The following is a 17,221-nucleotide window of genomic DNA, read 5'->3' as shown; positions in this document are numbered from 1 at the left end:
GAAAGAGATATGAAAGACGCGTTTTGTCCTGGTATCAATAATCCAAAGGGAAAAACGTGTTCGGATTATTAAAACCGTGGCCAAAACGCGTCTATTAATGCCTCCCCCGACGGTTTTTGTCATGTTCTAGCAATCGTCCCCGGTAATAAACTATCACAATTTGTTAACTAAAATTGTCCAAAACATATGGATTTCAAAGAGAGATGTAATTAAGTGCTTGTTTGAAAATAACAAAGGGTATATCTTTGTAATTTTACAATTACATTTTTACGGAGTTTTCGTTTGTAGCTACTACACTTTTTTTGGACCTAAGAAGTACAACAGTGCAAAATAGCATCCACAAAAAACGAACAAGAACAAATATTTTGATCAGGTGAGCGTAGCTGTGAACGCACAGCTGATACATATCCTACTTGTAGACCTTTACAATGGTAGGAAAAACAACATCGAAAAAAATAATTCAATTTGGCAGATATTCAAAAGTGATCTGAAGTATCGATCGCAGCCAATTTCTCAATATAAAAGAGCTTTTAACATGCTTATATTAACTTCTCTCTCTCTTTTTATACCACATAATTCAAAAAATGTTACGTGTAAGCACCGGTGCCCGTCATTTCGGGAGCTACGGATATGTTTGCGTGTAATTGTTTGGTTCTTAATAGAATAAAGTGCTTATTTTTGTTTGTTGTGCTAAATTATTGCAAAAAATTATTAAAATTTATTTTTTAGCCATTATTCAACCTAAGTTACAGGAATTTTGCTGACTTCTTCGTTTTTGCTAAGTGCGCATGCGTACTGTGTAGCTTTTGTGGCGTTTAGTTTAACCATTTTCCTTTGTTGTATGCCACATCCAATTGTAGAAATATGCCGTTATAATGTTATTATTTTATATCCATTTATGTAACTCAAAGACCTCAATGACTATTCGGACGTGTTTTGCATTACACTTATTGCTTCCTCAGTCGTTGTCTAAGTCCATTTTTCATACTCATATCATATGCAAATTAAAACGCAAAATATATGAGTTTGAGCAATAAAATTTTTTTGTTGCAACAAATAGCGATGTTTAGGGCTCTGTTTGTGCTGCTTATATTTAAATGTATGATGTGGGGGCCATGTGTGCTTTATAATAGTGATAATAATCCCGAATACTTTACTAAAATATTCCTCATGTTTATTTTAGGTTTACTCGGTGTCTAGAATAATATACGAAAAATAGCAAACAAAAACTTTGAAATGTAAAGAGAAGCTGTCATCAAAATAGCTCAGATAGAGAAAATCTAAAACATATGTACTTCGAAAAAATTGTCTAATAAGCATATTGTTTTAATAGAAGACAAACAATAACACACAAACATCCGTACCATTTTAAAAGACGGGTACCGGTGCGTATACGTAACATTTCTTTTATATTTTGGTATGAAATAGTGTTGCATACATACATACATACATACACTTGGAGCGTGTTAAAGGAGACAATTTCTAAGGAGAAGAAATAATCCCAATTTCCATGCTCTGAGGAAGTTGTTCTTTGAGTGTATAGACTTACACTTTTTAAATTCCAAAGTATTACTTTTTAGCTCGATTAAGTTTCTTTAATAGTAATAACTGTTTTATCTGAAAGGATTCCAATAAAACTTCAGAAAAAGAACAGAAAAAAGTGCTTAGCCGATTTCAAAATGGTTTCGAAATTCATGTAAACAGTCATAAAACGCGCCCGATTCCTCGCACTCCTCTTCTTTGTTATGAGGGTACACTCAGAAAAAACACTTACGTAAATTGGAGCGTGTTAAAGGATAAAATTTCTATGGAGAAGAATTAATCCCAATTTCAGCACATCGAAATGAGGTTATTTCTGAAGGCACTCCTCCTTTTTGTTATGAGTGTACACTCAGAAAACACTTACCTAAATGAGGAAAAACATTTCTTAAAAAAACTTTCCTTAAGTCGAGGAAAACTGCATTGCAATGAGTAAGAATTTCATTTTTTTGTATAAAGCATTTCATTAATTTGACGATAAATTTTTCTTCATTTATTTTCAATGAAAAATACTTGATTGAATCGTTTTCACAATATGTACTTACATGTACGAGTTAATTCAGTGAATAAGAGTATTCGACGGTGCAATAGACGAACACACAACAACAAATAAACACAATATAATAAACGCACCAAAGAAACAAACACACAAAAAGGTCAAAGAACTAGAATAACTGATTTCTACCTGCCTCAGTCAGACACACATATCGATCAGTAAAAACCATCCTCGTTTCTGAATGAACACGCAATACATGCACATTTACATGCACAAACCTACGAACTATAAATACAATGACAACAACAGGTCAGAACGAAAATTAACACTGATGTTGGCATAACGCTGAAACCGGTTTATCTCGAAACCAAATTTGACAAGGGATGGCCGAAAATGGTACCCATACATATATGTGCATCGAAAAAAAGACATCTTAGTTTTTGAGAAAATTATTTGTCTGGAGTAAGGGAAGCGTTTCTGTGGCGCGAATTCAATACCATTTTTGCTTGCGTTTCAAGAGTTTTTAGGAATTTCTTTTTGAGTGTAGGAATTTTAAACCTTCATAGTCGTAAGCACATGCATATTTATATACCCAGACTAGCAGCCATGGAGATGATGTCCAGCACGGAAGCTACCCAAATTCCATATAATTGCATTTTTGATGATTGCAATCTATTATCTGATTATGTTTTCGAATAGATTGCAATCATGTTTATTGCAAACGAAGTACCCACAATGAAGTCGTTTGAAATTAATTATTTTAAGTTGATTGTAGAGTCAAATATTTACAGTCACAAAAAGCAGTCAATGTTGATTATAATAAAGTAATGAGCGTAATCGTTGGTTGTAAATCTAGTAAATTATTTTTATTTTTCAAAGCTCTGGAAAATACTGCGGCGATGACTACTAGGTTACGAGGAATTTCAAATTTTTTTTCCGAATTCGGGATCCCGAATGATTTACATCGGCTGTTACCGTTAACAAATATATTAATTATTTTTTATTTATATTTCCTACAAATGAGTACAAGTATCTTGGACTTTGTTTTCATTTTTTCCATGCGTGTGGTCAACGAACTTGCACTAAAGTAAAGACGGTTTTGGAGTTGATTATTTTGTTTCATTTTACAAAGTACTTAAGTCACAACTCTTACTGTTTGCTCATGTATGTATGCATGTTTGTAGCTATCACATGAGATGAGCCATGTGAATCATAAAATTTTTTGTTGAGAGTGCACTACTGTTTCTTCAATGAAATTCGCAAAAGTGTGCCCCCAGAAGTCAGCTGTCAAAATAATCACCGAAGCATGTCCAAGAGTAACAAGACATATTTGGCGGTGAAGCTATCGCTTAGAGTTTCTATTGTGCTAATATGTGGTGCTATTATTTGAGAACAGTCGGAATACAGGTGGCATTTGGGTATGTTGACATTTTCTTTCTGCCGACTTACCAACAGAAAGAACGTAACATCTAATCGTTGGGATAGGTATAATAGACAATAGAAACTTGGTACGCTTTGAAAAACCAGCAACATATTATACTGGTGCTTATAAACGAGCTGCATTGAAACTTTCTTTCTAATTGCCGACCATTTAGAAAATTTAATCTCTTATCACTTACAATGTCGACAGCATTCTAGATTCAGCACTATCGCACCAAAAAAATTATATTCATAATTAAAAATGCTTAAATACAAATATATACCACCACACAAACTTAGATCGCAATCACAAAATCCTACACCGGAACCCACGCCTCGTCTCGGCACTAAAACCACAACACAACAATCCAACTCACTATACATTCTACAAAATTCCAGCGATTACTACGGCAGCGTCAATTCTCTTAGCAGCAATACACCACAGAGCTTGCAACGCAGCACAGAAATACGTGGCTCAAACAACTCATTGACTTCCTCAGCTGGAGGTACAATACGTTCACGTAAAACACGAAAAGCGCCAGCACCACCCACACCACTGGCCAAAGAGTTATTCCCTGCAGCACGAACAGCCACACCACCTCCCACTACAAACGTGGATCGGCAAACTGACAGCTCCAAAGCATCTACACCCAGTTCGAGTACTGTAAGCACACCCAAATCGGGGCGTAAAAAACGACGCGCACCAGCGCCACCAAAACCAGCACGTCTCGATCCCAGCTTAGTACCAACGGAAGAACCGCAACAGCAACTAAACACGAATGTTACACCTCCAAAAAACTCGCTTAATTACCCTCTGCAAAGTGAAAAATCTGATTCGAAACTATCTGATGAAGAAAAAGCTTTGTTGGAGGGTAACCAGTTATCAGTCGACAGCTTCAGATTAACATGCGCGGCAAGTGCAACAGCGGCGAGTCGACGTAGCTCACGCCGCCTTATACCGCTTGATGCTAGCTTGCTAGAGGACGATCAGGATACTAAACTTGGCGATGAAATGGAAAATGGCGGTGATGGCAAATGTGATGATGCCAAACAAAAACAGCAACAACAGCTGCACTTTAGCGAACAGAAAGAAGAAAATGTTGTATATCGACGTGTAATTGTGCCACCCAGTATGACACCGACGCGCGAAACGAATCCGTTGCTCGATAGTTTACACGATCGTCAACTTGAAAAGTTGAAAGATAATAAAGAGGCGCAAAATCGTAATCGTCAATCACAAATATCAGCATCATCAGGTACTGAAGATTGCGACATCGTCTCGTCGCCATACAATAAATCAGCGCATGGCAAATGGAAGCGTCGCAAAGGGCCAGCACCAGCGTTACCTATACCGCCGCGTAAAGTGTTACAAATGTTGCCATTACAAGAAATACGCCATGAATTGGAAATTATTGAAGTACAACAGCAGGGCCTCGAAAAGCAAGGTGTCATATTGGAAAAAATGATACGTGATCGTTGCGAGGGACAAAATGGCGAGATGTTGGGTGCAACTACAGCAGGGGAGGCATCGGATGGCAAGAAATCCGTAGCTAGTGGCACGGAGCCGGTACAGAACTCCAAAGAGGTGGAAGATCTCATTTTGCAATTATTTGAGCTGGTCAACGAGAAGAATGAACTGTTTCGACGTCAAGCCGAGCTTATGTATCTGTAAGTATTGCTTATGATTCAAATTTGTTCTATAATCTAATCCATCACTCATTCAATTAATAGCGCTATAGTAAATTTATTCAAAACGCCAAGCATTCAGTCGAAAAATAACTAATCAAAGTTAATGTACGTGAAGTCTTATGAGACCGATGGTAAAATCCTTTTTACATATTTACTCAAGTTAAATGCTCAGGTGACTTAAATAAAAAAAAAAAAAAGGTGACTTAAGCTATGAACATTTTTCTTTCCATTGGCCTTTCAATGTGTTTGTAATTCTTAACTGGGTAATGTTATTTCATAAATATATAGCTTAAGTTTACTGTCTTACATTCAGCCGAATACATTTCAAGGTGTAACAGAAACCTCGGACTAAAATAATAAAAACACATCGGCGGCCGTCGTGATGTGGTGGCAGCGTGGTCTGCCTACCACACCGAAGATCCTGGGTTAACGTCCCGGGAAAAGAACAAACCAGCTCATCAACAGCTTATCTTCCCAGAAATAACTTGAATTTGATAAGATGCAGGAGCTCCAGCCTTGAAGGCTGCAGAGGAAGAGTAATTTCCTTTGCGAGTCTTCTGATCTATCTAAAATAAAACACATTACGCGGATTTGTTTTGCCTGCTTTGAGGGAACTGTCGAAATTATAAGTAGTTGAAGCAAAACTACAATCAATGAACAACAATATTGCGCTTCGCCCGCTAGTTGGAAGGTCCCTGACTGGAATGTAGATCATATATTTTTATATTTGATTTGTTTATCATGACGAAGCAGTCTGGTGATTTCCGCGCTCTGATTTGAAGACTATCATGATGTAGACGTCGGGCTTCGGCACGTTCTCACGACAGGCCTGTTCCCACGGCGGTTAAGTTCGAGTAATTTGGTCGCTGGCGAAGCCGAAACAGTAGAGACCTCATTCTATGAAGGACATCAGAGAGCTCGTATATTCGCTGAAGCCGAACGTTCTCCCGACAGGCCTGTTGCCACGGCGGTTAAGTTCGAGTATTCTGGTTGCTGGCGAAGCCGAAACAGTACAGATCTCGTTCTATGAAGGACATCAGAGAGCTCGTATATTCGCTGAAGCCGAACCAGTCAGTCGTATCAGAGTTGCAGTAAGGATACCAGTAGAAGCCCTTTTCGTCAAATTTAAATACAATCCTAGATACATGCTGTATACCAACCTCCACTCCTTTGTCCTTTGCCTTCATCGATTAGTAAATACAAACAACAACAAAATACCTTATTATCTTCTAACAAGCAGTGTCGAGCATTTTCATACCATTGAATAAAATAAGTTATTGACACAGTAATCCAAGCTCTAATTGCTACCGTTTTTTATTTATAGACGTCGCCAGCATCGTTTGGAACAAGAGCAGGCAGATTTGGAATACGAAATACGGGTACTAATGGCGCAACCCGAACGCAATAAAACCGACTCCGATAAGGCGCGTGAAGAAGCACTTATAGCACGGCTTGTTGAAGTTGTACAGTTACGGAATGAGGTCGTGGAATGTCTGGAAATGGATCGACTGCGCGAAGCCGAAGAAGATTTGGTAAGTCAGCGTAGTCTACGTAAACATTTTGTTTGGTAGCAAATAATCAGAAGTAGATTTGGCTGGCATGTTATAGACGAATCTAGAAATAAATATGTGTTCCTTAAAATCTTATTCTCTAAAAGCAGACATGGAACAGTTAAATATATAACTAGTAAGCAGTATTTTTTTTGAAGGTAGCACCTCCTAATTCTTAGCCTCCATGGGTCCGCTTTCCTTTTCAAAAGCTCTCTAATGGCATTTTAAGTCCATCCGATTCTCTATAAATGTCAAAGTGACTGTCGATGATTATGGTATTATCGATAAATTCTGCGTATCTTCAAAACTATAATGCTTGCTTAGTCAAAAAGAATACTGATTAGGTCAGAGTGCTCATACTGCATTTGCTATGTATGTATGTATATGCTTTACTTTATTAAAATTTTTAATTTCATTATTTACAGAGCATCAAACAACGTTTGGAATTGCATACTGCACAACGTGAAGAAGATACTGATTCCCGCAAAATTACAGCTAAGCTTTCAAAAAAAGAGAAAAAGAAACAAAAGGAGTCGAAAAAGTTGAGCAAAAGCAAAAAAATTGATGCCGACAAGGTAAATTATATATAAGCATAAATATATCAAAGAAAGCTTGCTAATAATTTCTTCTCCCCTCTTTAACAGGATGCCGATGAATCCGAATTGAATAATGAAAAACAAAAATTGAAGAAGAAAAAGAAGAAGTTTCTATTTTAAAAGACTTAAAAAAACGCATTTCCGGCCATTGAATAGAGAAGATGAGTTGACAATTAGAAGACTTACACACGGCCTTGTGATAATTCTATGGCAAAAATTTCTTGCTTAAAAACAAAAACACTTGAACCAACGTTTATTACAAATATTTTGCAATATTGAAGAGCCAGTCAATGCGAGATGCTTCTCGTTCAATTTAGGCTTAGTGTAGACTTGTGAAAAAAGCCTTATCTAAAATCAATTCCATGCTGGTATTATTTTGTCAATTACTTTATTATTTCAAATATGCGTTGGCTTAAAAATTATATTTAAAAAATTGAATTAATTTAAGAAACCAAGATAATTTGTATTTTTTGTTTTATTAAACTTTGGAAATCTCAACATTTTTAAATTTAAAAAATAAACAAAAACAGTTCAACCTGCCTTCATTGAACATACTTTATTATTCTAAAAATAAGCATTTTACTAAACTTTTATTATATAAACAAAATTTAATTGCATAATGTTAACTAAACCAATTTAGTATCGTGTTCTATATGCTTATTTATGAATATGTTTTATATATCTATTGTTTTCCAAGTTAAATTGAAACATATATACATATAAGCATTCATACTTACAGTCACTTTTTTGTTTATCTTTTATTTGTTTAATGACATTCTGTTTTTTAGCACAAAAGTTTGCTAAAGGGTGTAGCTAAATAAGAAATAGAAGTGTCAATTAATGATAACACGGCTCAAAGCCTTTACTTTAAAACAGATGTTATATACATACATACATATAGATACACCAATAAAAATATGTTAAGCAAACAATCAATGTATATTTTATGTTACAAAATATAAAACGTGTATTTGTATATGTTGTAATGAGTATACCTTTATACAAAATTCCTTTAAATGTAGCGCAAGTACAAATGAAATACGTAATTAAAAAACACGCGCCCTCTTCCGTATTTCAATTTTGAACATGGTACTACAACATACTAATAGTTATAAGTTCTGCGGAAAATTCAATTATTCAAACCATTTTTGTAATTGGCTGAACCATCAGTAAAAAACTGATAACTACGTGTTTCGAAGTTAGCCTCCAAAACATTATTATGGGCCTCTGCAGTTCAAACTCGAACGTTTTGTAACCCTTTTTTTTTATTGACGTACAGGAAAAACTAAAAAATTACTTTCTTAAAAATTTTAAATGCATAATTAAAAGAAATGTACGAATTACAATTTTTAACTTTGAAACCTTATGTTTCGGGGGCCATATTCGTAAAGCGCATTAATTTCTTAATTGGTTTTCAATAAATTTTTTCGAAGAAAATCTATTAACCCAATATCAAGCCCTTTACATTGTTTCTACCGAATCCAGTTAGGTGGTTCAAAATATTCAAAATTACGCCTTGCAAACAGCCGCTGTCTTACATGTCGTGTTACAAAGCAACGGACAGAACGAAGAGTGACGATCGAATGGTATGCCGGGACTATTGACCTACCAGACTTCAGATACCTGTGTAGATACGGCCTCCGTCAAGGTAGCTCCATAACATATCATACGCACCCAACGTGGAGCTCCGTTTTTTTAGCTTTGTTTTCACTTGCTTCTAGTCATTAGTCTTATTTTTATATCCTGCTGTCCTGTAATCTAATTTCCAGCTCTGCACTTAGGACAGATATCGTTAACGGGGATACAACTTGACGGTAAGTTTTGTCATGAGTCACTTGCCGGTGAGTGAGGCTGGCAGTCAGTCGCAACAATAGAAGTTTGGAAGTGTGACATTCACTAATAGGAATAAGTTCAAAAGTGTGATGTGTCATACTTTCGCAGCCGACATACCGAAACAGGAGTTTTCATGTAACCTAACTTTCATTATTGATAATATTCCGTATATTCATTAATTGGGACACAGCAGTATCACTTTACCGCTGCCAAAATTTTCTTGACAATGAAACGATTAATTTATTTTGAAGAGATTTTCTTATCATTTTGAAAAAGCTAAATATTTTTAAATCAGAAAAAGAAAACAATAAAAAGTTTCTGGTGTGCAAATAAGCGTAAATCGAGATTTTTCCCACGGAAAGACCGAATCAAACCGAAGCGGTCCAAAATTCATGAGTGTCAACTAAATTCAATGTTTATGTAAAATTTTTTTAAATCTGAATAAATTATTTCGAAAAGACAAATTGTTTTTGTATTGGCAAGCAGCAAAAATAATAAAGATACTCTAAAAGGTGAGAGGAAGAAGGCCAAACAAAGTAAGAGAACGCCTCAGTTATTTGAAGTAAACCACAACAAGAATAAGGCATGATGTCCTATCAAATCAAATCGACACCATTTTTCCGGCGTATGCTTAGTACTAGCAAAAAAAATGGCCAGCTACAACGTTTAAAGGAAGAATATGAACGCATACGTGAGTTTAATGATCGTTCAATCGAAATGAAAATGCGTCAAGTGCGTTTAAAGCGTCTATTTCGCGAAATCGAAGATATCAAGGAGTCATCATTGCAATGGAAGCGACGACGCGTCAATGCAGATCGTTTAAAAACGAGCGAAGAAATACGCATGGAAACACTGATCAAAGCGAAGGAGCTTGGCAAAGAATATTCGAAAATGAATGCGCTCGTAGATCGCTGTGCCTCGCGTGTTGATAATGTAGCTTCGGGTGCAGCTGTCGGCAGTATTTCATCACGTATTGAATTAGAACGGAAAACGCGATCCGATAGACGCATCAGCTATGGTAACGATAGATCACGCATGAATATACAAAAGATTACAACCACACCACGTAAACCCAATGCAAAGCCAGTTGCAGCAGCGGATCAGCAGTTAATAGGTTTGAAAGAGAAACTGCGTACGCGTCTCTCATTTGGTAACTCGTGTTCCACTCGTAATCTTAGGAAAAAATCTAAAAAGGATATTAGGCATAAAAGAGCTAATGCTGGTGGTGACTTGTCTGCATGCTCGTCATTCAATGATACTGAAATTGAACAAACATTGGTGCACGAGGAGTCACAATGCCAGTTTGCGCGTGATGCTGAAAGTGTGGAGCTACCCGTTATGGTATTGCCCGAATCATCTACACAGTTCAGAGACTTTAAAGATTTATATAAAAATAATATACGTGAAATGTTCGTAACGACCGCGACAGTGCCGCTTAACAAAAGTGAGGAAGGTCCACGTGAACGTGCGAGGCGTCGTTGGCGCAAACTTGCGCTCGTTGTACGTCATCGTTTTGATACATTACATGCACGCCGCAATTTATCTTCACTCTCCAATCAAAGTGCTGACGATTCTGATACATATGAATTACGTCTTATACCCAACAACACAGATTTGCTAATGAGCCAATTGAATGTGAAATCTACGTCACAAAACTCAGAAAATGAATTGGTGCCAGGTGAAGTTTTGCTGAGCGTTGAGTCACTTGATCCATTGGAATCGCAATCATTGCCAGATCCGCCATCCGCTACAACGCTAACGCAAATTTTCGACGACGAAAACAATCCAATCGATACGCGACGCAAATTACAGCAATATGTAAAAATATTTGAGCCCATTGTGCGTGATGTGCGTAAAGATGTTATTGAGCTGGGCTTTGAAAAATTGCGTAGCATTTTTGAGCATCACAATGAAGTTTAATGGGTTTAGGAAAAAAGTTGGTTTCAAAAACGTTTGTAAAAAATCCTCACCTCACGTCCAAATTTCTCCAGCTTTCAGATGGACATACCAAAGTTCAAAAGTGTTGTAGTTATATACATAAGTTATTGAAAGAACAGCAGAAAAATTACTATTAATCTATTATCAAAATTTTATTCACCTTTCTTACTTCTGGCATTTGCAATTGCACAATGCAAACTAGTAATTACTTAATCATAGTTTTGTATGCTATGTTACAATGTTAGTAGATTTGGATTTGCCCCTATTTCTCAGAAATGTCCGTCAATATCCACGTTTAAATAGTGTAAATAGAACCTAGTCAAATTGACTTTCATTGCATCATAGCACTATTTAGAAAATTTTTGTGTACAATAAAAAAATTTCTAAAATAAAATTATTTTATTATTATTTTATTGACCGAGATTTGGACATTTAAGATTACCCATCATGCCTTCTCTACTATCAAATATTGCAGCAAAATAACAAAACTCGATTCATAAAATTTAATTTTTTCATGGTATAGGTTTATAAAATCATTTCAAAAGGCACAGAATTCGTAGCACAGCTTTTATCCATCTTTTGTAAGCAAAACCGATTCGGTAAAAGGCTTACAGAAAGTGCCAGAAGCACATTTATCGGTTTAAAAGCAACGACATCTATCCACAGGGCATATCGATTCATAATTTAAACATTCATCCATACAATATGTATCGGCACCTTCTTGACCCTCGATTTCACCGATAGCCACACACTCTTTGCTGTTATGAAGAAATAACGTAAAAACGTAACATTAATTTTATAATAAAAAATGTTTAATAAAATAAAATAAAATTTTTAAAAAAGTAATAGAAATATATATGAAATAAAAAAAAACTTAAAAACACAAAGTGTTTAAATAAAATAAAATAGGAATAATATAATAAAATAAATCGAAGTAACGATATACAATACAACAATAAAAAAGAAAAAGAAATAACAGATCTATCTACTTACGGACAATGACACGCAGATTCCGGACAATATGGTGGATATCGCAGGCAATTATTTTCACACCAAGTATCCATACCAGGTATGCGACGGAATGCTGGAGCAGCAATACATTTTTGGTCACTGTATATTAAATAAAAGAAAAATTTAATAAATTACCAGGCCATATTTAGGAAGAATGTTAAATACAGGCAGGGTATGTATGTATGTATATATAATAATATATGAGATACAGAAACGGTTCTTCGCGAAAAGTCTTGACCGTAGGAGAAACAGGCGAACGAGGCAACTGAGTGTATAAAAGCAGCGCAAGCTGAGGAATAGTCAGTGAGTTTGATTTTAAACGCTGTAAATGAAACACGCGAGTAATTTAATTGTGAAGCGCTACTACCATAGTAGTTTTGTAAGTAAAGAGCAGTTTGCTATACTGAATATTATATTGTTTGTTCGACAGTTCAGCGATTTGAACGATGCAGAATAATCAAAAATTTCCTGAAATTAGGTACAATATTTACAAAATTTTTAATAAAACAGCTAGAACAAAGGCGTGTACATATGTATGTACATACGTATGTACATATATTCATTATATGCGCATAATTGAAATCCCTGCACCGTTTCTTTTCATAACTTTATTATTATTTGACCAAATTGTATATGTTTATATTTGACTAGACTAAACGCCCTTTTTACGATGTCATAATTTTTGCGAAAATCGAGATTCGTACCACTTAGCAAAATAAGGACCACCCTAATGTATCACCATGATATCCATGCAAATCATTATACAATATACCCAATGAAATAATGCTTGAGAATTGTCACCCTGAGAGGTGTAGCCTCATACCTGACTCAGGTGTCTGTTGCCATGCTCAGGGGCTTAAGGGGTAATTTCCGTAAGCATTATGATGAAATGCGGCACCTGAGAACACAGCCGTATGAAGCCAAAAAACACAAGCAGGTCCTCAGTGATATCCACAAACAGCCCTCGGACCTCTATGCCAGGTATTGCCCGGCGAACCTAGTACTTAAGGAAAAATACCCAGAACTAGCGGAAGAGGAACGCTCTCTCCCTAGGGAAAAGCGCCTCATTCTAACTCAACTTCGATCTGGGTACTGTAACAGGTTAAACTCTTACCTATCCAGAATCAACCCCGACATACAAAATGTATGTTCTGCTTGAAAAGACACAAACCATCTCTTCAATTGTAATGTGGAACCAACGCCTCTAAACACTCCTCTCACTCTGGTCCACCCCTGTTGAAACAGCAAGTTTCCTTTGACTCCCTTTAGACGACATTGATGACAATTTGTGATCGGTAGCACCTATTGGATGGGACTACTACAACAACAACAAAGAATTGTCACTGACGTGCACTGACGGTCACGTCAATGGTTAATCTTGGTTAAATCTCAAATTTCTCAAAGACCGTCTTGTGCAAGATGCTTAATGATAACAACAAAACTATCACCCTATTTGAGGCGAGCTATATAGCCCTTAAATTACGTCTTGCATAGGTAGTATAGAAAAGATGGAATTCAAGAGGCAAATAACAACCCTTATGTAACGAACGATGATGAAACATTTACAAAAGTTTCGGTCTTTCAAAACAGAGAGTATGTTGTTCTTCTATCTTAACTTAGCCATTTTTAATTTTGTGCCATCATTTTCAAAGATTTTCTCAAGCAACCTCTGCCTGAAACACTCTGTAATCACTTGTTACCTGCACTAGTAAGTTGATTAGAGCTTGAGAGAGTTGAACACAATTCGCTAATTCTTCTAAAATTAAAAAATGATTAATCTTCAGCGACTTCAAAATATTTCATATGAAAGAAATTCAAAATGTTTCTAATTTTCCCATTTTTATTTTTCCATTTGAGAAAGTAGACAACTGAAAAGTTTTCATGATTTAAAAATTGATTTAAAGAAAATATCCAAAAAAATACCAAAATTCATTAAACGCGTGCGCGATAAAATATTAAACTAAAAAAGTTAATAAATATTTAATAAACCAATACATTTTAAAATTGAAAACATAGCGAAGCAACAAACGCATGGACGATGCCGAACGTGGTGCACAGAAGCAAACCGAACCAATTATTAAAATTGGAAAAAGAAAACGAGAATAAGGACCTGCGACGAAAGTTAAAGAGCCAACATAAAGGTGAGTTCACATAATGCCAGGAACAACTTAAGCTATGTTTTCAACTACTACTGCAGTAACCTTTTGTTTGCTCTCAGAACGTTCACCAATACTGAACAACAAGGAAACCGTTTGGGATCGATTGAGCAAAGTGAAAAGGAGCGCCAGTAATGATACAAACTTTTTGACTGGAACAAAAAGCCGCACAATTCTACCCTCGAAAAGTTCACATAAATTGCAGCAGCCGGCGCGTATAACGGTACAACGAGCAATCAAAAGGCCACTCACACCAAATTCAAATCAGAACAGACTACGCGTAATGGAGAAGAGATCAACACAAAGAGTTAAGGATAAAACGCCATACATACCAAGTCTGGCAGAAGCTGATAGTATGCTCAATTGCAAGGGTGTTAAATCTGTGAAGGAGATATTAACTGCACGTAGTATTTGCAATTCAAAGACATCTTCCGAAGATTACTTTATGAAGAAGATTTCAGCCAGATTGGAAGATGCTAGTCCGAGAACCATAGAAGTGCCACAACTCGAAAGCTATGTTACGGATGAGTTCGAAATAGCATCTGACATGGGATCACAAGAATCGCTTGATGAGTATGAAATAGCACCACTTATACCTGTGCCCACCACAGATACGCTGAATATGAGCGCGAATATAGCACTGCAGTTTCGGCGCCTCTTAGATTGTCGAAAAAGGGATATGGCACCTGATGAGATATCAATGATTAAGAAGGTGGTGAAAACAGATGAACGACATCGCGAACTGCAACCAAATGATTCAATATTATTTAAGGAAATTTTGAAAACTCAATTAAAGGAGATAATACGTCAAGAAACTGTTGTAAAGTCGGCGTTACATAATCTTGACGAGTTACCAGATGCAGATTGTCCCTCTACCGTAGCCATACATAAGGCCGACATCACAACAGATACACCACGCAAGAAACCGCAAGTGGATGTGATTTTCAAAAATGTGCCAACATTGGAAAAGGAAATTATAATTTTGAAAGCTTTGGGCGAAAAGTTGGAGGCTACATTGAAGCGCACGGTGTCGCAAGGTGATCTAAAGTTAGTAGAGCTGAGCAATTTAGCCACCCCTATTGAGTATAGATGGTGTAGTGTTTGTGTAGAGAGCATGCAACATGCAATTAACGAGTTTGTGCCCAAAGGCGTGCGCAAATGCATCGGTGTCGTCCAAGAGTTTCGTATAGAGTATAAGACCATTGTTGAGTTGAAAGAGCAAGCCAGTCATCATTTTTATCTACCATCGAACAAAGACAACGCCGAATTGAAGCGTACATCATTTAAGAGATTAAAAGAGAATCCCGATCTGCTCATGCGCTATCTTAAGCCAAAAAATACGCTGGTGCCGTTCAATGTTTTGGATCAAGATCCGTGTTTCTTTAACAGTTTTCTATACAGCCCTTGCCTATTGGATGGCATGGAAAGTACTTTATCCTTAACTAAAGATTCAGCTGTCACGCCCGAATGCAGCAAGGTAGCGGTAAAAGAAACTGATGATAGCGCAAGAATTGCACTTGTGCCTTATAAATATGTGAAAGAACCATTGAAAATCGAGGAGATACAATGCACGCTTAACGATGCTATCTACAATGAAATATCTCCTCAACCCAACCAAGCGTTGGACTTGGGTTCGACGGAAGTTGAAGTAACCAAAAAGGAATCGTTGAATTTGAGAGAGGCACCTGTACGTGGACGTAAGCGTCGTCGCATACGTCGCAACAATACACCACTACCACTTGATATTAATCCCAATCCAAAGTTTCATTTATTCAAGACGGTGCTAGTGGGAAGCGTGCAAATATCTGTCTTTCTTTTGCTCATCATGGCTATTACATATCCGGATATCAGGTGTTGAAACGGGATACCACTATATAACTATCTAGCTATTTGTTGTTATTTATTTGTTCTCTCATTGTATAAGAGATTTTTTGTACTTGTATTGTCAACGTTCATTTTTTCGCTCTTCGAGGGAGTTTGCATACTTTTTCTTTGCCTAAAAGGACTTCCTTGACCGGCTCGGTTTGTTCCCAAAATGTTGCAGCTCAAATTTATGTTATGAACAAGAAATTACAGAGGTGAAAATTACTAAAACGCAAATTTTGATTTCTGTAAGTTCTTTTACATCAATTATCTGGTGTATTTTAAATAAAAATATGTGTTTAAGTAATAGGTTACATTTTCGAAATTAGCGAAGTAAAGAGGACGAGTTTTAAAAAAAATTTGTTTTTGATTCGGTTCTAACTTACGATATTTGGGAAGGAATATCAGCCTACTTAGGCTACAAGTGCGAAACCGGGTTGTTTCAGAATTGTCTTCGATGAAACTTTATCCCAGAACCAAACATCTTAGAATTTGTTTCCAAACGCCCTAACAAAATTTTAGTGAAGAACGCCCCATCTGACTTTAAAAAATGTCCTACATTATGCCCTATCTCAACTCTAAAGAGGATTAATGCCTATATATGGAATAACGAGACAGGTGAAGTCGCATCTGAACAATACTCGCTCTCATAAATTTAAGTGTTGCTTCTTGACTTATCTGCAGCATAAGTTTTTCAGTATCATAAAAAAAATACTATATTGATCAGGGGCGGAAACTGTTATTCCTTTTATAATATAATTCCTTGCAAAACTAATTATTTTGGACTATTAATATATTTGGATCAAGATAAAAATTATTTTCGGATTTTTATTACCTGAGTCCGATAGAACTAGTTAAACTCGGACTTTTAAAAATAAAAGTCCGGAAATAAAAGTTAAATCCGGACTTTTATTTTTTAAGGCCAACATTAGAGTCCGGATTGATAACAAAGAAACGGCTTATCCGAAATAAAATATTTGGCCTTAAAAAATAAAAGTCCGGATTTAACTTTTATTTCCGTACTTTTATTTTTAAAAGTCCGAGTTTAACTAGTTCTATCGGACTCAAGTAATAAAAATACAGATTTTACTTTTATATGTGGACTTTTATGGAAAAAGTTCGAAAATTCAA

At 36.2% G+C, this 17,221-nt stretch overlaps 4 protein-coding genes across 19 annotated transcripts in view; 3 read left to right on the top strand and 1 right to left on the bottom strand.

Annotated features, from left to right (window-relative positions):
- Positions 1–8,221, top strand: part of MICAL-like (protein) — a 219,673-nt gene extending 211,452 nt beyond the window's left edge. For 3 of the 4 annotated variants that reach the window (XM_067785976.1, XM_067785979.1, XM_067785978.1), the window contains 4 exons: positions 3,755–5,122; positions 6,468–6,675; positions 7,119–7,268; positions 7,338–8,221. In XM_067785976.1, coding sequence (XP_067642077.1) covers positions 3,755–5,122; positions 6,468–6,675; positions 7,119–7,268; positions 7,338–7,409 — 1,798 coding nt within the window. In that variant the 3' untranslated portion in view covers positions 7,410–8,221. The remainder of the gene's footprint in view (positions 1–3,754; positions 5,123–6,467; positions 6,676–7,118; positions 7,269–7,337) is intronic. The other variant, XM_067785977.1, reaches the window with a different exon arrangement.
- Positions 8,222–8,418: 197 nt separating this feature from the next.
- On the top strand, positions 8,419–11,604 carry LOC137251427 (uncharacterized). Its single transcript, XM_067785983.1, has one exon. The coding sequence runs from the start codon at positions 9,708–9,710 to the stop codon at positions 11,040–11,042; it is 1,335 nt and encodes a 444-aa protein (XP_067642084.1). The 5' UTR covers positions 8,419–9,707; the 3' UTR covers positions 11,043–11,604.
- The window catches only part of LOC137251428 (uncharacterized), a 40,952-nt gene continuing 35,180 nt past the window's right edge, over positions 11,450–17,221 (bottom strand). For all 12 annotated transcript variants that reach the window (XM_067785987.1, XM_067785996.1, XM_067785994.1 and 9 more), the window contains 2 exons: positions 12,054–12,170; positions 11,450–11,818 (listed from right to left, as the gene is read on the bottom strand). In XM_067785987.1, coding sequence (XP_067642088.1) covers positions 11,701–11,818; positions 12,054–12,170 — 235 coding nt within the window. In that variant the 3' untranslated portion in view covers positions 11,450–11,700. The remainder of the gene's footprint in view (positions 11,819–12,053; positions 12,171–17,221) is intronic.
- LOC137251426 (uncharacterized) lies at positions 11,732–16,660 on the top strand. Of its 2 annotated transcripts, none has more exons than XM_067785980.1 (2): positions 11,732–14,212; positions 14,269–16,660. In XM_067785980.1, exons 1-2 carry the CDS (start codon positions 14,110–14,112, stop codon positions 16,083–16,085), a joined length of 1,920 nt encoding a protein of 639 aa, XP_067642081.1. In that variant the 5' UTR covers positions 11,732–14,109; the 3' UTR covers positions 16,086–16,660. The 2 variants fall into 2 exon arrangements, with proteins under 2 accessions (XP_067642081.1, XP_067642082.1); XM_067785981.1 differs by having other exon boundaries at positions 14,290–16,659.

The sequence above is a fragment of the Eurosta solidaginis genome, chromosome 4, assembly GCF_040869045.1.
Source record: "Eurosta solidaginis isolate ZX-2024a chromosome 4, ASM4086904v1, whole genome shotgun sequence".
NCBI lineage: Eukaryota > Metazoa > Arthropoda > Insecta > Diptera > Tephritidae > Eurosta > Eurosta solidaginis.
The sequence above is the reverse complement of the archived record's forward strand: the minus strand, read 5'-3'. Positions and strand labels throughout refer to the sequence as shown.